Here is a 20959-nt window from a genome sequence, read left to right on the forward strand (position 1 = left end):
AACAACCCTCCCAATACACTAACATAAAATAGTTATTTGATTCATTCCTCTTGTGCACCATCCATATGTTGCTTATTTTCTTGATGGTTAGCTCCAATGGGTGGGGAGTGACTTCTTTGTATTTGCGAAGTGTCTGGCACAGTGCTCCCCACTACATCCAGACTGGGGCCTCTGGTCACTACTCTAACAAATCAACACAACATTACATGGTGCATTTTTACCCCCACTATTCTCTTGGTGTTTCCTGGTTGCACGAATGAGTGAGTAGTGCCCTTTAATTGGTAGTTCATCCTCATGAGCACTACTTGTACTTTTTTACTTTAGTTTAATTTATAATTAGTATAGTCAGGTTTAAATGCCAATAAGAACTGAACTTGAGGGCCTCTCTGGTTTCCACACTGCAGCAATCACTGTGCTGCATCCCCTCCTTTCAACAATGAATGTGGGCTGCTGTAGTGTAGAAGATACACAAAGTTTAAAATTAAGCTGATCTTAAAAGAAAGCTGTTTCCTCAGCACATGCCTCTGTAACCCTTTACTACTGAAGGAAGACTAAGCTCCTCAGTTATAAACATAGGGTGCCCATACGCCCATCTCTTCCCCAACACAGAGGGCTGCACTCGTGGATCCTGGCTAGAGAAACTTAGAACATGGTGGGAGAAGTGAAGAGAAGTGAAGATCTGCCTATACCAAGCGTGGCAGAAACCGTGCTACAGGGACATTCTATCCAAGTTGAAAGGACATAGGGCTTGTCACATTTTGGTAGCTGTCCCTCACCCACCCACAGGCACATAGAGTGTACTCAAGCATTGAAAGCAGGAGCTGGTCCATCTAGCAAGCCCTATGAGTGCAGCAGAGCTGAGTTGTAATTTCAGGGAGCCAAAGGTTTAGACAGGAAACGAAAGAGTTTATTTTGATATTGTTTTAAAGGTTAGACTTGGGTTAAACATGCAAATTACTTAAAAACAGCCAGACTCAACCAATCCTCTTCTCCTCCCTCAGCTGAAGGCTGGGAAAGTTATGGCTCCAGTGGCAGCCTATAAAGTATATCTTTGCTCCAGTCTTCCAGCAAAAGGTAATGAATCTAAGAAGTGAGTGGTCTGATTCTCCATTGTAAGCCACCTTGTGCCATTATGTACACCAGAGAAAAATGAGGGCAGAGTGACTATAAAAAGCTACCAAACCAGCTAACAGTATTTATATTCACTTGACATTGGTGAAAGTGACAGCAGAAACAGGTCTGATATTTCCAATGGGAAAAAAACAAGCAGATTTGTTTTTGAAGAGATCAACAATTTTGAGCCACAGTTATATGTCATAAGAATTCAATACAAGGCAACAACAGTTTCTTTTGCAGGTCACCTTTAAGACTGCCCTCTCTTCTAGGAAGATAGCAGAAAGAGGATGAGACAACTCTATAGTTAGTGTTGTTTATAGACCCTTAGCAACACAATTACTTAATTTGGGTTCCACTCTCTACCCACCTCTCATTACAATTATGAGTGGTTTTTACTTATGATAATAGTACATATTTTCTAATCTCAATTCTTTAAGTTTTCCATTCAGGCCCAGAAGTTGGAGTGAAAATGTTGTCCTGGCTGGGCAAATCAAAAACTATGACTTCTCAAAGTAAGCGGGCTAACCTAAAATGTGACACTATTCTCAGTGCTAGAAGCTATAAAATGCACATAAATGGCTCAACCTCGTAATGATAAACACTTAATGGTATGACAATTCCTTTTCTGTGATGCATTTTAAAAGTGTCATGCTTTTCAAGTAGGAGGGAATGCTAGTCCTGTTAGCTATCATTCACAATAAACAATCATCATAGCTCTTAATTTGATCCTATGCACAGCACGCACACTCATCCATTTATACTGTCGCCTGAGAAAAATAGGTAATAATCAGCTCCCACGTTACGTGCTATAGGAGATCTTTGAAAGCAGACAAGCCATCAGTATGCATTTAAACATTCTAGACATGCTGAGGGTTGTTTCTATTGCAGTGTTATATCAAGACAGAACTTGAGTATTGGCCCCAGCCTGACCCCTGCCCACACATAAGAATCTCTAGCTTGAGTTACGTGGTGCTTTAAGCTCTTAACAGATGGCCCATCAGGGGGTTGTTGAAGCTCAAGTGTTGCTGAGTTAGTAAGCTACAGTCAACCTGAGTTCTGAGAGACCCCCAACACCTTCCCAAAATTCCCAACCCGGAGTATTTGTTGTTTTTTCCCCCCGTCTTATAACTGGAAGTTTTCCACACTATATCAATACCTTGCTTTGATGGTTGAAGCCCATCTTGCACATGGTTCTCTGGCCCATAGCATTTGTTCTAGTTCTGCTATTGCGTTTGTTCAGTAAGATGTCAACTAAGAGAGGGGACACTTCTAGCCAGTGTGTGCTAGCATGGGTCAGGCTGACACTCAGCTGCTTGTTCAGTTTTGCCATGGTGGTTATGGTTAGGGGTGGGGGATACGACAGAAGAAGCTTGTCGTTCCTTGTGTTGAACCAATCTGTACAAGGAGATATGTGGGGTGTAATAAGATGAGACTCTGACACATAAACTCTTATCAGATGCCCAGTATGAGGCCTAAGGCCTGAACTAAAGTAATAGTCAAGACTATGCTAACATAAAGCAAAGTTAAGCTGTGAGCCAGAGGCAGGCCCTGCTCACAGAAGCTGGCAAGGAAAGGGCTGATGCTGCGAAAAGAGACATACCTAAAAGGTTCTGGACACCAGATATCAGAACATTTGCATATTTGTACACTCCACACAGATAACAAGGAACAAGCTGACCCATCCCAATGACAGGGCCACAGGGGTAATATGATGGATAGAGTTGTTTTGTTTGAACCAACATGTACAAGGTGAGAGGCGGCACCTTACTACGTAGAGGGGTTGTACCTTGCTACATAGAGTGGTTGCACCTCAATACGTCAGGAATGATGTGTAACTTGTTTGTATCTCTGTACAAGAATGCACCCCTGAATGGATGTCTTTGTCTGGCCTAGGGGGAAGTGGAAAGTCCTGCCACTGACTGAGCTGAGTCCATTGTCAGGGAGCACATATGTACTAGCTAGCAGCACTTTAGCAGCACCTTGGGCTTCTATGCCAGGGAGCTGGAGACTGTATTTCTCTTTGACAATAAACCTGGCCTGGGTGCCTTCGAACCTTACCAGAGTCTGTGGTCATTGGGGGTTCTTTCGGAGTCTGCTGTGTCAGCTATCTGCGCAGAGCCAGGACAGCACACAGCGGAAACACGCATGCAGCCAATTGATCTCAACATTGAACAGAGCAGAGCACCACACCGGTAGCTTCTGATGACATTGGGGACGGTGGGCAAACTAAGACTCTGATAGGCTTCATATTTGTGAATCACAGATGGAAATCAAGTAGGTTGTCATGGAGATCATTTGCAGCTGATATTGAACTGGGTCACAAATTACTGCTGGCATCAATGAGGAAGAAGCAGAGAACAACTGAAAAATGTGCCAGGAACTAAGATCTATTACGTGGACAAACGGAAAGAGCCAGGTAGTAGGAAAGAACAGAAAGAAGCTACAAAGAAAAACCATCACTTCTTTGGTGAAAGAAGAAATGGTCATAGAACAGATACGAAAGAGTGTAAAAAATTCAGATTATGAGAGTGGCTGAATAAGCAATGGAATGAATGTTTTGAAGAGCTGTACAACATGCAGAACACAGGTAGATGAAAAGGACATGGAGGCGTTTTCCGGTATGAACAAGGAAGAGCCAGAATTCTTAGAAGTATTAAGGATCTCTATAGACAGTTGAAAAAGAAAAAGGCACCAGAAAATGAGAACATAACCACAAAGCTGCTGCAAGCAAGAGAGGAACACATGGTAAAGGTGATGCACGAGCTATTCAACAACATTTGCAAACAAGAGCAAGGGCTGAGCAAATGGGGGAAAGCAACAGCAGCACCGATCTTAGAGGGTGAAATGGGAGACAAGAGCAAATATAAGAACTACACTGGAGTCAGCTTAAGGAATGTGCTGCAAAAAGCATTCACCAAGATATTGCAGAGAAGAAGGAAGAAGAATGTGGAAGCAGTGGCTGCAGCGGAACAGGCCAGATTTAGACTAGGATGAAGTACAATAGATCAGCTATTTGTGATAAGACCGATCTTGAAAAAGTACACAGACTACAATCGGGCTTGCTAAAACAACTTTATAGACATCAAACAGCTTCTTGGTTACATCGGGCAGAAAAGTTGTGGTAACTTTTGAGATTATATGGCATCTTCAAGAAACTGATTAAACTAATAGAAAACATATACAGAGTGCCAATGAGTGTGGTTAGAGTATACAAGAAGTTGACAAAAAGATGATGACTGTAGGAGTGTGAGAAGGATGCACGCTAGTACCAGATTTGCTCAACTTTGTACTAGAAGCAGTAATGGCTAAAGCACTGAGAGATGAAATGGAAGGAGTCATGCTTTGTGGGAGTACAGTGATTAACCATAGTTTCACAGATGATATTGACCTCTTAGCACTGACCAAGAAGGCTCTACAGAGAGTAACCAGCAAGAAAACCAGGATGGCAGAAAATTAGGACTGAAGACGAGCATGGAGAAGAATCAGAAGAATAGAGGAAAAGGTAAAATCAGAGACAAAGAACTAGAACAAGTGGAAAAAATGTGTATACCTTGGCTAGTAATGAAGAAAGGGAATTGTGAGGAAGACATAAAAAGAAGAATCAGACTAGTTACTATGGCATTCAGAAAACTTGGAAGACTGGAAGGATAAAGACATTTCAATAATGAAAGTCAGCATATATGAGGCAACTGTAATGCTGATAATTGCTGCATGGGTCGGAATGTTGGAATATGAGGAAACCTTAATAATGAAAGATACTGACTGCAGCAATGACCTGGCTGTGGGGAACACAGAGTTTCAAGACTGAAAAAAATAGTGATAAGAAAATGGTTAGGTGTCATGGAGTGCTCTCATTATGAGGGTGTCTCATCCTGGCTGGTCTGGGGATTAGCTTTGCCAGTCTGACACCTCTTCCTGCAGCATATTCACATTCCCTGCCATGCCTATTTCTCTGTCTACAATTCACGGTACTCTCTCTTCGTGGCTTGGGCCTTTGGCCAGGTTACTGTAGTTTTCCTCTTCTGGGGGTGTATATACCAAAGTCTCTCTGTACCGAATATCCCAGGTAGTCTTCCAATTCACCCCCCCTCAATGGTGCCACTTCACCAGTGGCTGGTAAGGGAACCAAAGCCTGTTTACTTCTTTGGGCTCCAGCCCATGGACCCTAAAACCAGCAGCTAAGGTTTGCACCGTCCCACACCTTGCTGCTCTTTTGCTGGGCTGCTTCCTACATTGCCTCTGTCAGGCTCCTTCGCCACACTCCTCTGGGCATGCCCGTCCTTCTGGGCCAAGCTTCCTTCTCTTTCCCTAGCCTGAGAGAGAGGGACAGCAGACCATCTCACTGCAGCCCTCTCTGCCCTCAGCTACCTGGTTTTATACAAGTCCCACCTTTCCTATCCAGGTGAGTCAATGCTAATTAACATTTTTATCCGTGACCTAGAAAAGAAAAAAAATACTCACTGTTAAAGTTTGCAGATGACACATAATCTGGGGGAGCGGTAAGTAATGAAGAGGACAGCTCACTGACCCCTATATAGATCTGGACTGCTTGCTAAGTTGAGTGTAAGCAAACAATATGCATTTTAATATGGCAAAACGTAAATGTTTACATCTAGGAACAAAGAATGGAGACTATACTTACAGGATGTATCCTGGACTGCAGTGACTCTGAAGAAGATTTGGGGTTGTGATGGGTAATCAGTTGAACATGAGCTCCCAGTGCGACACTGTGGCTAAAAGGTTTAATGCTGTCCTTGGACTCATAAAGCGGGGAACTTCAAGGAGGAGTGCAGAGTTATTTCACCTGTTTTTGGCACTGGTGCAGCTACTTCTGGAATACCATGTCCAGTTCTGGTGTCCCCAATTCATAAAGGATGTTGATAAATGGGAAGCGAGTTCAGAGAAGAGCCATGAAAGTGATTATAGGATTAGAAAACCTGCCTTGTGATGGACTCAAGGAACTCAATCTGCTTAGCTTAACAAAGATTTTAACAGTCTGTAAGCTACATAGGAACCAAATATTTAATCATGGGCTCTTCAATCCAGCAGAGAACGGTATAACACCATCCAATGGCTGGCAGTTGAAGCTAGACAAATTCAGACTGTAAATAAGGTGTACATTTTTAACTATGATGGTAATTAATTAAGACTGAATGTTTTTCTAAACGATCTGCTCTAGGAATTCTTTTGGGGAAGTTCTACGGTCTCTGTTATACAGGAAGTCAGACAGGATGATCACAATGGTCCTTTCTGGCCTTGAAATCTATGCAAAATATTAGACTGAAGTGCAGCCCCCTGCCATGTGCTACATTTACAGAATGAGCTTGATGTGCTATTTCATGTTACCAAATTACATATACGTGTACATGTAAAAAATAACTGTTGGGGCATATTAGAAGCCCAGCTCACAAAGTCCAAAGGGTACGAAGAGATGAACGTAAGACAAAACTGAACGAAGCACTGTACCCTGCCCTCTGTCTGCACCGACTGCTTACACGTAGCTGGTGAATGATTTGTAAACCTAAAGATAGCAAAGTATAAAACTGCATGAATATCCATAGCTAAGCAAGAAGAATGTTGTCCAGGCTACACTTGATGTCTCTTAAAATGGTTCAAGTTGCTGTGTCAGTTCTGCTGCTTACAGGTAAGCACCTGGTACTGTTATTCTGTCATTGTCTTATTTCATATGAAAGAGTTAGCCAGGAGAAGTGGTACTGCAGGCATCGCAGTAGTAAAGCAGAGGTATTCCAAAAGACTGAAGAGTACAGCAGAAAGAGCACGGGCTGGTGGCTTGAGCACAAGACTAGGTAACAGGATCTCTGAGTCAAAATCCTGATTGTGCTCCTTGTCTATGGCTTTAGGCTAATCATTTAGCCTCTCTCCTCTTTCCCATCTTTAAAACAGAGATAATACTGCTTACATAGCTGGAAGAGGTTTTCTGAGGATGAATGGGTGGTTTGTGAAATGCGAAATGCTTATTATTTTTAAAAATAATTCTGTAAACTTTATTCTTACCTTACCTTATTACTAGTTATTGAGAAAACAAATAGCTCATATGCATGCATGGTCCAACTTGACATAAGAAGCTCATGATTTTTCAAACAACTTAGGGCACCTAGTTTTCAGAGGGCAGATACTCACCACTTTCTGAATGTTAGGCCCTTAAAAGGTATCTGAAATTGGGCACCCAAAGTCGCTAATCATTTTTGAAAATGTCTGAAATTGAACTGTAGTTGCAGTGAAATGTCACTATGGCTAAGAGAATGCACTTTTCACCTAAACCCAAACTAGTACCATAATTATCGTACATGCTTTAAGACTGCTGTGTTCTACAGTCAGTAACCAGATATAACAGTAGAGATTTATGCTAATCCCTTATATAAAGAGGTATTCCCTTGCATGTGAATGTATTAAATGCCAAACCAAGTATTTTTTGAAAGTGTTGATCCAGGAACCCCATGCAACCGACTGTATCTAATGACAATAAAGAAACTGTGCCATTGTGACTTGTCCCAACTTAACCAAAACATAACACTTAGGAAACATGAACTAATTAATCACCTCATGACTCATGAACTAAATATGGATTCTAGACCTGGCTGAGACCAATTTTTCTTCTTGAAAGGCCTAGAGAGACACCAAACATCTGGCGAGGGGGAGCAATAATTAAAAACAAGATTTGTGGTGAAGGAGAACCTTGTTACAGAGTGAGACTATTTATTAACTCCTCCCACTGTTGTTTTGGCCAAGCCCCTTGTCCCTCCTACAAAGCCCCTTGGATGCATGGACTTACTGAAGCAGTGCTCCATAGGGAGGGGAACAGGAGGAATATCCAGCATGTTCCCCATCCCTAGTGGATATGTTGGCAATGTTGTGACTCTCTCTGCATGTGTGTTGTGGGGAGGAGCACCTAGAGTCCTTGCTTTCCAAGATTTAATAGGACCTCACCCATTCCACTTGTCTGGTCTGCTCTGCACTTAGTCCTCCTCTTAATCAAACTTTACAACAGGTGTTGGTTGAGTAGAGGGACTTACACCTTTCATGGGTGCTATTCCCTCTATCTGCACTGCACTTACCCTCATTAAAGCTCACCACAAAACCTACACTCAGTTTAGCTCAAGATTATTGAGCAATAAAGTATTGTGATATTAATTTTTGAGAAATGCTGTTTCTCCCTATCTCATTTTCCTTTCCATCTTTCACAACCCCCTTACTTGTGCTCTTTTCAGGCTTTCCTTACAACTAATATTAATAAGCTCTTACAGACCCTTTTGATCATTGGTTATGTACAGTTCAGCCATTCATTAGCTATGAAGGGTCTTTCAATAAAAATCAAGGCAGTGAGGATTAAAACATGCCCCACAGGATCTGCTGGTTAGAACCTTACACTTCACCATCCTTCCAAATGACTTCCAGGAGCACCAGTCTCCCTCGCTCACTTTGGGAAGTGTGTTATATACTGATTGAAGCCTTGGGTCTAGTCTTGGTTCTACCACAGAGTTATTGTGTGACCTGATGCTGGAAAAATCAAGAATAGGACAAAAGTAAAGGAGGCTGTCATAGTTAGAACTATAAAGGCAAACAAATAGGGCCAAAACTTTGAAATTTGAGTTCCTTTACTCATGTTTAGTTACCTAACAAGAAATGGCCAGTATTTTGGAGCTGCTGAGTATCCACAGCGCCAAGTGAATTATTTGGTTATTTAGATTCTTCAATCTTGATATAAGGGCCTATATCCAAATACAAATATTTTGGCGTAGGTTTATATTTTATGAGGTTTATATTTCAAATATTTACAAGTTACCAATTTTACAATAAGTCAGATCAAAACTTAGTTTTATATCTTTTGACTTGATCAGTGATGTCAAATCACAACTTATAACACAGGGTGCATAACATGCAACTAAAAGGCAGTCTGTGGAAATCTAAAATGCATCCCATAGCAACCCTCTTCCTGTACCTGAAAAGGGTCATGTCCAATTAACAAGTTTTGATCTCGATGAAGTTTCACATGATCTCTCATAGTTAATGTAGCTGAGCTAAACGCTTACCAAAGCAGCAATTTCTATATTTCTCCAAAGGGCTCAGTATACTGCTCCCAGCCCTCAGAAACTCTCAGAGGAATTGACAATAACTACAGATAAGAATCAAATCCAGATTTCTTTTGACTCTGCAGAGCATTATCAAACCCCATCTCATGTTTATCATGACTGTGTCTAGCACATAGTATGAAATGAATTAATCTGATTAGGACAACTGAAACAGATTTCAAATCACAATGGGTTTGAAGCTGCAAAATTCTGGTCCACATTCTTGAATCTTCAGTACATTTTGTGTATGTGTGTGTTGGGGGGGACGGAAGGGGGCAATATTTGAAGCTGCGATTCTGACATGGTTTTGGCTCATTTCTAACTTTAGGGAATAACCCTAAGCAGCAGCATTCAGTTTACCGTTTCAAAGTACTCAACACGTCAACATCAGCAATGTTAACAGGACCAAAGGGTCAAAGGCTGAGAGTTCAGCTGTAATCCAGGTAGTGCTAGTTTGAATATCTGATATCACAGACAAGTCTGCTTTTTAAATCTGACATTCTGACCAGACACATTCAAAGCTGATGGTTAAAAGAAATATCACGCAAAAGGAGAAGGATTGGTTCCATAGCAAGTGCAGACTTTACAAATTTTAAAGTTCTACTGCTGTACATAATTACTTATGGGTTTTGAAACAATAGATATGTAAAAACAAGGGGAAAAAGTCAGAAAATAAGGGAAGAAAAAGTAGCTTTATTTGCTAATGTGCATGGAAACCAATTACTGAAACATTGCTACCCACTGACACATTGTTTTAAAGATTAAAACATATGGGGTAAATATCAATGGTCAAAATAAATCCTATACTTCAGTGGAGTTGCATAAGGGATAGATATAGTCCCAATTGTCAAAGCTTGTCAATTAGTAGTGAAATATTAGTGCTGCCTTAAGATCTGGGAGCTGCATCCTATGTAGTCAAGATTTTCAAGAGTGGGTAAAGTTTGGATCCTAGGTCCATAATTAGACATGGATATAGATGGTGATTTTTCCATGAGTGTTAAGCACACAGCAGCTCCTATTGCTCAGCACTTCAGAAAAATCACACCATCTATATAGGTGTGCAACAAGGCTCAAGAGTTTAACTTTAAGCACCTATTCTTAAATCTTTCCTTATATTACGATAGTTGTACTGGGATCCTTCTAGTCTGGAGTTCCACCAGGTGAACAAAAGGAACTCTCCTGGGATTTGTGCTCAACTGGCAATCATTATCTGAAATCTGTCCTTGTGCAGCAGATTTAAAGTACCATTCAGGACTTGTGTTAAGGGTTTAAACACAAGTTAAACTAAGAGCTACACTCAAGTTAATTTTACCCTCTTTGTATGTTTGCCCTGCCTCAGTTCTTTCCATCCTAGTATTTAAATCCAATTAATTTTCCTTTCCACAGCCAAGTTTTGACCTTCCAGGCTGGACTGAGTACACATTCACTAATTGAACAGAGATGACAAGAGTCAATCAGATTCTCTCATGACAGACTGTACTCTTATGTTCACCACTTTTACAAAGCTATGATAAAGTTTGTACCAAGTATGCCTTGTGAGGTATCATTTGAAAACTCAACATTCACTGATCAGTATTGTCCTGGTAAAATGTGTGTGGCAACATTGTACGTAACATTGATGATGTTACTAAGGCATATTCCAAATCTAGGGAAGCAGCCCAAACCAATTCCTCAGAGACAAAAGGAAAAGTGATGCCTCAGCCAGGTGTCAATAGAATCAAACAGACTATCACCTAGGTAAATGGCCATTATTTGGCAGGAAGAATGGTATGAACCAGATATTTACATCTTGGCAAGGGAACAGCTGGGGGTTCCTATGTGAACAGCTTGGCTACCCCTGAACCCCAGCTGGAGATGATCCTCAAAGCAGAGGAAAAGAAATAAAGATGAGGAACTGAGGACACAAATAATCTCTTTCCCCTCATCTCCACTTATGGCATCAACAATATTTGAAAGACAAAAGGAGCATCATTGAACTGAGGGAGGGGTCCTGGCTGAAAGATCCAGCCAGACTGCTGTAAATACGTGGTGAAAGAAACCTTGTAGCTTTAAATTCACTTAGCTTGTTCAGTTAGGTATTAGTTTGTGTTCTACCTTTTATTTCTTTGTAATCCATTCTGATTTTTATGGCTCATTACTTGTAATCACTTAAAACCCGTTTTTCTATGTTAGATAAACTTGGTTCATCTAAACCTGTGCGTATTTGGATTGAAGTGTTTGGGAACCTCCTCTTGAGATAACAGGGTTTGTGCATATCATTTTCTATTAATGAAATGATGGACTGTCTCTGAGCTCGTGTTGTCCAGAAGGAAAGAGCTGTACAAGGACATATACTTTTGTGGACAAGTGTGAGACTGGGAATTTGTTGGTATCACTTTGCAATACAATTCAGGATTGCCTGGCTAGAAGCTCTCGTGTAACTCAGCTGGGAGTAATTTCCATGCTAGAGGCTGTGTGTGACGAAGGCCAAGAGTGGCAGCTCTCACAGCAAAGCAGTGTAAAAGGACCCCAGGTGGAGAATTGAGGGGACACAGCTCTTCAGCAGTCCAGATTGTACTCTGGGGAATGTCACATTTCTTCACGGTCAAATTTAAACTTGTGCAAGCTTTTACTAATCCACAATGAGATGCTCTGAAGACACTGGGACAATAGTGATAACTATTGTTTATATCTCCAGGGAAGACCAAACTCTCTGCCTCAGACAGTGATTATAAAAACTAAGCCACCAAGCATGACTTGATGACTTTAATAAGATTCGTTTTAGGTGTAAGAATATTTAGTGAAGTCTTCCAAAAACATGAGTGATCTATGCAGGGAATCAAACACTCAGCCTGGTAAAAGCTGCTGTAATCCTCACAGCAGCTCACTCCTCAAAGATGTTCCTTTTATCTTCCCCTTCTGGCCATGACTTTGTATTATTCCTACATAATATTTTCATCCTGAGGGGAAAAAAGAAACAGTAACAGAGTAAAAACGTACATATCTAACATTGTTTGACCTTCTTACCACTGACTTATCTTTGTTTCACTGGAACTTTCAACATTTGGTGTCTCTAAGGATACTATTATGCACTGCAAGTAATTTCATTGACTCCTATTCATCACACTTGCTCCGGCTAACTATGTCCAGTCTCACAGCTGGATGCACCAACCTTCTGCTCTTCTAATTTAGGTGCAAGTGTGCTGCTAGATTTGGAATTGCATACAGCAGAAAGTTCTTAGGTAAGACTTGCATCTATAAAATACTTATTTGAAGATTATAAATTCTTTTACAAACATTAATCAAGCTGCTCAACAAGAAGAGAGGAATTACACCCATTTTACAGAAGCACAAATTGAGGCATAGGTTAGGGAACACGTCTTAAGATCATACAGGGTGTTAGGAGGCAGAATGGGTATGGAAACCAGATCTTCTGACTCCCAATTCTGTGTGTGAACCACAAGACCATCTTTTCTCTGTCTTCTAACAGCATTGTGTGCAGTTGTCTATTTACAAACAGTTTTTGTGTATGTAATTTCTCAGTAAAATGCTCCACTCATTCTTGCACAGGTTAATTCTCCATGAGAAAATGAGAATACATTTCTCATGGAATGGCATTTTCCATTGGCTACTGGTGCAGTCTAGGAAGAATATGTATCCATTAAAAATTTAAGCTAATACCTTTAAAACATAGAACTTGCCTCCAGTGGAGCCAAGACAAAACCTCACTGCCCCACAAAGTAGATATTATATGCTCATTCTTTGAAGAGAAATATTACAGCTACTCTGTTTATGCTTTTTATTGTAACTCACCAAAAAGTCACAAGGCCAAAGTACTCTTTGGTAACAAAACTTAAGCAACACGAGTGATCCCAACTAACTACATTTTTTTCAATGAAAAAATTAAGTCTTATGATAGCTGCAATAAAGGTGACCAGATGTCCCGATTTTATAGAGATGGGTGACCAGATGTCCCGATTTTTGGGTCATTTTCGTATATAGGCTTCTATTACCCCCCACCCCCTGTCCTGATTTTTCACTTTTGCTGTCTGGTCACCCTAGCTGCAATTCACATTATGGTGTTTATTTTTGACCAGAGTTCAAGTACCTCACCACAGAATAGTAATGATGGTCGCAAAATATGTTCAATATTAAAAAAAATAAAAATTAAAATATATACCTAGATAGAAGCTCAGAGTAAGTTGACTAAGAAATATTACACTCTTGGTGAGAGTCTTGTCTGAATCTCTTGAACTCTGGAACGGACATGTATTACTTGCATGCACAAAGGCAGAAAATATTTCTCTGTGGAATTTTTCTTGCTTTCAGAAACCCAGAAATAATTAGCTATTTCATAGTCACCTAAGAAACAGCATTTTATGCTTAAAACTAAGACAATTTGCCATGGAATATGCATTAGCTCATCTTCATAGTTGGTTCAATTGAAGAGTAGTTTTATTTGAAGATGACTGAATTTCTGCTTCCTGTTTCTAATCATGTTAACCTAGTGTTTGAGCAAGCAAAGCATAACAAGCATATCAAATGTTGGCTAGAAGACCTTTTAGGAAATCTAGTCCATCTTTCTGGCAAAGCAAAATTGTTTGCTCTAGTATTATAACTATTTTACATTTATATTCCAATATCTGAAGATCAGAGCCAGATTGGGCCCCATTTTAGCCTCTGTATGAACAATGACATTTTCTCTTCAATTTTCCAGTCTAGTTTTCAAGTGCTTTTTGGCTCTGAAAAGCAGCAGCATTGTAAATATAAGCAGCAGTTTTACTTCACAAATCTGTTCCCTGTCCGTGGTCTTGCAAGTGACAAATGAAGGTTTTTACTTCAGTTAGCCCAGCAGAACTGACACTACTGGGCCAACTGGGAGGGAGTGAGATGGATTCTATCCATTCTTGTGCATAATCAACATAAGGGTTTAGTAAGTTCAAATCAGTTTCCCTATACAAACTCAGTAGAAGCCATGGAGTTGGACAGAGGTCAGTGATTCCATAGTTGGCCTGCACAACTCCTATTACTGGATGCAATGAGCAAAGAGTACAGAACTCTGCTTGAATCTATAGTCTTGTGTAAACACAGAAGTTGCACCAGTTTAATATAAAGTGTTGTTTTAAACCAATGTAGCTAAAATGGAGGCAGTCCTGTGTATGGACACATTTAATTCAGTTTGAGTGACTTTTTTCTTTCAGTTTTTAAACCAAGAGTGTCCACACAAGTTTGTACCAGTTTAACTACACTGGTTTAAAATAACAATTTAAATTAAACTGCAAATTTTTGTATACACAAACCATAAGGTCTGAAATTAAATTTACAGAGGGAAAAGGAAACCTTTTACTATATTAAGGGTATGTCTACACTACAGCAGCACAACAACAACACTGCAGCTGTACCACTCTAGTGTAGATGCATCCCACATCAATGGAAAGGGTTTTCCGTCTATGTAGTTAATACATCTCTTCAATAGGTGGGAGCTGGATGAATGGAAGAATTCTTTCATTGACCTAGCTGCATCTACAGTGGGGGTTAGTGTGAGAACCTGATGGGGACGGTCAGAGCCATGGCAATTGGGCCTATTGTTGGAACCTGGGTTTAGAACTGGAATCAGGAGTCCAGAGTGAGGCTGGAGCAGGCTAAGGCATGTGGAGTCTGTTACCACTATCAGACAGGAGAGAGTCTGAAGCCTTGAAGTGACATTGAGCAGACTGAGCTGCTCTTTCTCCTGTGAGGCTTATATACCTTCCCTGAGATTCACTAGACCAGCAACTGACTTGTGGATTGGTTGGAGCCTGCCACAAGCATGACTCATCAACACATGGGGTTTAAGCAGGTTCCAGTTCACAGATGACTCCCTCACCTCGCAGTTAGGATAACCTAACTCTGTTTCACACGGTACAAAATTTTTCACAGTCTTGAGCAATAGCTAGGTTGAGCTAAATTTTAGATGTAGACCAGACCTACGGTGGAAGTAATGAGACAAATAGAGAACCCCTCTTGTTGAGAGGAATTCTCATTTCCCAGAGAAGATGACCTGCATCAGAGAGGGACTGAAGTCTCCCGAGAACAAGCTGAGAGCAAGACCAGAAACACAACACCTCTCCGTCTATGAACTAGGCCCATTCACCAAGTAGCTTCCATGGAACCACTGATGGAGATCAGGGTCACTCCCTGTGACTGACCCCTGCCCATCCTGGATGGTCAGAGTAGAGAACACATATATCTGCTATAGTACTAATAACTAGAGTAATAAGAGAAAGGGTAGCAGAAGACATGAAAAGGTAGAAGAGGGAAGGAAGGAGGGGCATGGAAGGAGAAGAAGAGTTTTGTATTGTCTGGTCTTGCAACTTGGACATGTTGTGACATTGTGTAATTCTATTGGCTAGCCTGTGAAATGTGTGGTATTTGGAAGCAAACAGGCTTTAAATCATTTCTGTTTTTGTACTTTTCATTGTCTATTTTTTAATGAAAATCAATACAAAAATAACTCACACACCAAAAAGAAAAGGGGTAGTGAAGTCTAGATTACTTTTTGCTAGCTATGTTTTATGTTTTGTATTTCTCTCAGAATTGATAATGATCAGTTTATGCAATTCCCCTTTCTGACTCTCCTTGGTGCACTGTTTATGTTACACACACAATAAAGTGGAATGATTCATTTTTAAATAACTTCTCCCATTTGGATTTAAATGAAAACTTGCAGAAACCCTTCCGCAGGACGTAGGTTTGTAAAATCTTGTTTTTACAAAAACCTAAACTTGTGGCCTTATTTGGATTCAAATATTCCTTTTGAACAAGCTCTAATACATTGGTTTAGGGTTAACATTGTTCTGTGAAGGAATGACTCATGATTACAAATTTATGTAAAGTGTAAATTCTAAAATAACACACAAACATTATGACATTGCACCACTTCCATTTCAGGTGTATTGGGAGCACCATTTGTGTCTGAAGAAGAAGCAAATGAGTTTATACAACTTAAAAGACAAACACTATATTCTCAGAATTATTGGGATCCAAGCAACAGCCAGAATGCATGGGGTTACACTCTTGCTGAACAGGTATTTTTTTGATAACTTTGCACTGTGTAAGAGATTGGAAATATATACGTTGCCTTCTGACTGCCTTTTTGCAGATATGGTACTGGCTTTTAAAGGGACACCAACATTCCATTGTTACTGAACTCATTCCTGGAAAAGTACTAGGATGAATAGTTCATGGTTACATTCTCTTACACTATAGTCAATAGCTTCCTTATTCCTGGCTCTAAGAATTGCAAAGTTGTTAGATGATGATCTGGCCAGTATAATCTGGCACATTTGCTCTTGCAATAAAGAGTTTGTAAAGTGAAACTCCCCACCATCACTATCACCACCACCATCTCGCTACAGACTAATCTTGTTCTGGTAAACTGTGCTGGATTCATAGTCTTGGAAACAGACAGCTTCTAGCCACAGTTATGGCATAGGCAATACTATTGCAAGCTTACATTCACCATCTACACCTTCCTTTCGGTCTGGCTTCCAATCTCTGTTGACAATTCTCCTGTACTCCATCACCCAGCTTTGTGATACAGGTGATCTTCAAACTCTCTTTCCTTCTGCTCTGGGAGCCTAGCTGTTATCAGATCTCATCAGCTCTGAACCAACATCCCTAAACTCTATGACTTTCCTCTCCATTCTGACTTCTAGGTGATCACCCAGGCCTTACTCATCTCATGCCTTGAGTACTGACCTCAACCTCCCCCCCCACCCAACCCAGGGGACTCTTATTTATGGTAGGATGGAGGCAAAACTCAATTTAGTACGAAACTCAGAAGTTCGCTTCAGGTTTGCATGTGATTTATTGTGTGTGAATTTGAAACAGCAAGCTATGCTACAGTTGTATAATCAGATCCATAGCTGGTTGCACAGCTTTCCAGTGGGCTGATTTTGAAGGCACATTTTAATGCATGATTGAAAATGTTCAGAATTAGGATCCATCTGAGTCCTCCCATATAATTATTTGAGCAATTTATGCCATGCTACAAAAGCTCATAGACTCATAGACTCATAGACTCTAGGACTGGAAGGGACCTCGAGAGGTCATCGAGTTCAGTCCCCTGCCATCATGGCAGGACCAAATACTGTCTAGACCATCCCTGATAGACATTTATCTAACCTACTCTTAAATATCTCCAGAGATGGAGATTCCACAACTTCCCTAGGCAATCTATTCCAGTGTTTAACTACCCTGACAGTTAGGAACTTTTTCCTAATGTCCAACCTAAATCTCCCTTGCTGCAGTTTAAGCCCATTGCTTCTTGTTCTATCATTGGAGGCTAAGGTGAACAAGTTTTCTCCCTCCTCCTGATGACACCCTTTTAGATACCTGAAAACTGCTATCATGTCCCCTCTCAGTCTTCTCTTTTCCAAACTAAACAAACCCAATTCCTTCAGCCTTCCTTCATAGGTCATGTTCTCAAGACCTTTAATCATTCTTGTTGCTCTTCTCTGGACCCTCTCCAATTTCTTCACATCTTTCTTGAAATGCGGTGCCCAGAACTGGACACAATACTCCAGTTGAGGCCTAACCAGCGCAGAGTAAAGCGGAAGAATGACTTCTCGTGTCTTGTTTACAACACACCTGGTAATGCATCCCAGAATCACGTTTGCTTTTTTTGCAACAGTATCACACTGTTGGCTCATATTAAGCTTGTGGTCCACTACGACCCCTAGATCTCTTTCTGCCATACTCCTTCCTAGACAGTCTCTTCCCATTCTGTATGTGTGAAACTGATTGTTCCTTCCTAAGTGGAGCACTTTGCATTTATCTTTATTGAACTTCATCCTGTTTACCTCAGACCATTTCTCCAACTTGTCCAGATCATTTTGAATTTTGACCCTGTCCTCCAAAGCAGTTGCAATCCCTCCCAGTTTGGTATCGTCCGCAAACTTAATAAGCGTACTTTCTATGCCAACATCTAAATCGTTGATGAAGATATTGAACAGAACCGGTCCCAAAACAGACCCCTGCGGAACCCCACTTGTTATACCTTTCCAGCAGGATTGGGAGCCATTAACAACTACTCTCTGAGTACGGTTATCCAGCCAGTTATGCACCCACCTTATAGTAGCCCCATCTAAATTGTACTTTCCTAGCTTATCTATAAGAATATCATGCGAGACTGTATCAAATGCCTTACTGAAGTCTAGATATATCACATCCACCGCTTCTCCCTTATCCACAAGGCTCGTTATCCTATCAAAGAATGTTATCAGATTAGTTTGACACGATTTGTTCTTTACAAATCCATGCTGGCTATTCCCTATCACCTTACCACCTTCCAAGTGTTTGCAGATGATTTCTTTGATTACCTGCTCCATTATCTTCCCTGGCACAGAAGTTAAACTAACTGGTCTGTAGTTTCCTGGGTTGTTTTTATTTCCCTTTTTATAGATGGGCACTATATTTGCCCCCTTCCAGTCTTCTGGAATCTCCCCCGTCTCCCATGATTTCCCAAAGATAATAGCTAGAGGCTCAGATACCTCTTCTATTAACTCCTTGAGTATTCTAGGATGCATTTCATCAGGCCCTGGTGACTTGCAGGCATCTAACTTTTCTAAGTGATTTTTAACTTGCTCTTTCCTTATTTTCTCTTCTAAAACTACCCTCTTCCCGTAAGCATTCACTATACCAGACATTCCTTCAGACTTCTCAGTGAAGACCGAAACAAAGAAGTCATTAAGCATCTCTGCCATTTCCAAGTCTCCCGTTACTGTTACCCCCTCCTCATTGAGCAGTGGGCCTACCCTGTCCTTAGTCTTCCTCTTGCTTCTAATGTATTGATAAAAAGTCTTCTTGTTTCCCTTTATTCCCATAGCTAGTTTGAGCTCATTTTGTGCCTTTGCTTTTCTAATCTTGCCTCTGCATTCCTGTGTTATTTGCCTATATTCATCCTTCGTGATCTGACCTAGTTTCCATTTTTTATATGACGCCTTTTTATTTTGTAGGTCACGCAAGATCTCAAGGGTAAGCCAAGGTGGTCTTTTTCCACATTTTCTATCTTTCCTAACCATCGGAATAACTTGCTTTTGGGCCCTTAATAGCGTCTCTTTGAAAAACTGCCAACTTTCCTCAGTTGTTTTTCCCCTCAGTCCTGATTCCCATGGGACCTTAACTGTCAGCTCTCTGAGCTTACCAAAATCCGCCTTCCTGAAATCCATTGTCTCTATTCTGCTGTACTCCCTTCTACCCTTCCATAGAATTGCAAATTCTATGATTTCATGATCACTTTCACCCAAGCTTCCTTCTACTTTCAAATTCTCAACAAGTTCCTCCCTATTTGTTAAAATCAAGTCTAGAACAGCTTCCCCCCTAGTAGCTTTTTCAACTTTCTGAAATAAAAAGTTGTCTGCAATGCAGTCCAGGAACTTATTGGATAGTCTGTGCCCCGCGGTGTTATTGTCCCAACATATATCTGGATAGTTGAAGTCCCCCATCACCACCAAATCTTGGGCTTTGGATGATTTTGTTAGTTGTTTGAAAAAAGCCTCATCCACCTCTTCCGCCTGATTAGGTGGCCTGTAGTAGACTCCCAGCACAACATCACCTGTGTTTTTTACCCCTTTTAGCCTAACCCAGAGACTCTCCACCCTTCCATCTCCTATGTCCATCTCCACCTCAGTCCAAGTGTGTTCATTTTTAATATATAAGGCAACACCTCCTCCCTTTTTCCCCTGCCTATCCTTCCTGAGCAAACTATACCCATCCACACCAACATTCCAGTCGTGTGTATTATCCCACCAAGTTTCAGTAATGCCAATAATGTCATAGTTGTATTTATTTATTAGCACTTCCAGTTCTTCCTGCTTATTACCCATACTTCTTGCATTTGTATAAAGGCATCTAAGATACTGGTTTGATTTTGCCTCCCAGCTTTGCCCTGACCCTCCTTCCTCTCTGCCATGATAGCCCGTGCTTCCTCCTGTTTCCAACCCATCTCCCAGGTCTTGTTCCCCACTTACCTGTGGGCTTTGCTCACCTGTCCCCGTCGAACCTAGTTTAAAGCCCTCCTTACCAGGTTAGCCAGTCTGTGCGCAAATAAGGCCTTTCCCCTCTTCGAAAGGTGAACGCCATCTGTTCCTAGCAGTCCTTCCTCAAGTAGCATCCCGTGGTCGAGGAAGCCAAAGCCCTCCTGGCGACACCATCTTCGCAGCCAGGCATTCACCTCCAAGATGCATCTGTCTCTGCCCGGACCCCTACCTTCAACAGGAAGAATCGAAGAGAATACCACCTGCGCTCCAAACTCCTTAACCCGTACTCCCAGAGCCCTGTAGTCACTCTTGATCTGCTCAGCGTCACACCTCGCAGTATCATTTGTGCCCACATGGATGAGTAGCATGGGATAGTAGTCAGAAGGCCGGATAATCCTCGACAAAGCCTCTGTAACATCTCGGATACGGGCCCCTGGCAGGCAGCATACCTCCCGGGATGAACGGTCAGGGTGACAGATAGGTGTCTCCGTCCCCCTCAGCTATTTGAACATGACTCGCATATCAGGTTAGCTATGGTTCTACCAAAAGACCTATAGTCTATTGGGGTTGTATCAAATCCAGTAACACCAGCAGTTTTGTTCTACTTCAGGTTAGTGAATCATGGATGGCTTTGAAAACCACAACACAGTACTACATGGACTTGGGATCTTTTGCCTTTGATCCTGCCACTGCCCGGTGAGTTTTGCCTAAAGACAGTACTTACCTTAACAAAAGGGTGTGTATAAATAATTG

The 20959-nt window shown here is 41.2% G+C and overlaps 1 protein-coding gene across 1 annotated transcript; it reads left to right on the top strand.

The window, feature by feature from the left end:
* Positions 1 to 6711: 6711 nt before the first annotated feature.
* Positions 6712 to 20906, top strand: C1H3orf85 (chromosome 1 C3orf85 homolog). Its single transcript, XM_050962718.1, has 3 exons — positions 6712 to 6760; positions 16116 to 16252; positions 20817 to 20906. The coding sequence occupies exons 1-3, from the start codon at positions 6712 to 6714 to the stop codon at positions 20904 to 20906; spliced, it is 276 nt and encodes a 91-aa protein (XP_050818675.1).
* Positions 20907 to 20959: the final 53 nt, after the last annotated feature.

The sequence above is a fragment of the Gopherus flavomarginatus genome, chromosome 1, assembly GCF_025201925.1.
Source record: "Gopherus flavomarginatus isolate rGopFla2 chromosome 1, rGopFla2.mat.asm, whole genome shotgun sequence".
NCBI lineage: Eukaryota > Metazoa > Chordata > Testudines > Testudinidae > Gopherus > Gopherus flavomarginatus.

What these genes read in the sequence shown, in the direction of transcription:
- C1H3orf85 (XM_050962718.1), top strand. Translation starts at nt 6,712, where the DNA reads ATGTCTCTTAAAATGGTTCAAGTTGCTGTGTCAGTTCTGCTGCTTACA. An exon ending in GTCAGTTCTGCTGCTTACAG is followed by an intron (nt 6,761 to 16,115) that starts GTAAGCACCTGG and finishes CTTCCATTTCAG; the next exon opens with GTGTATTGGGAGCACCATTT. An exon ending in GTTACACTCTTGCTGAACAG is followed by an intron (nt 16,253 to 20,816) that starts GTATTTTTTTGA and finishes GTTCTACTTCAG; the next exon opens with GTTAGTGAATCATGGATGGC.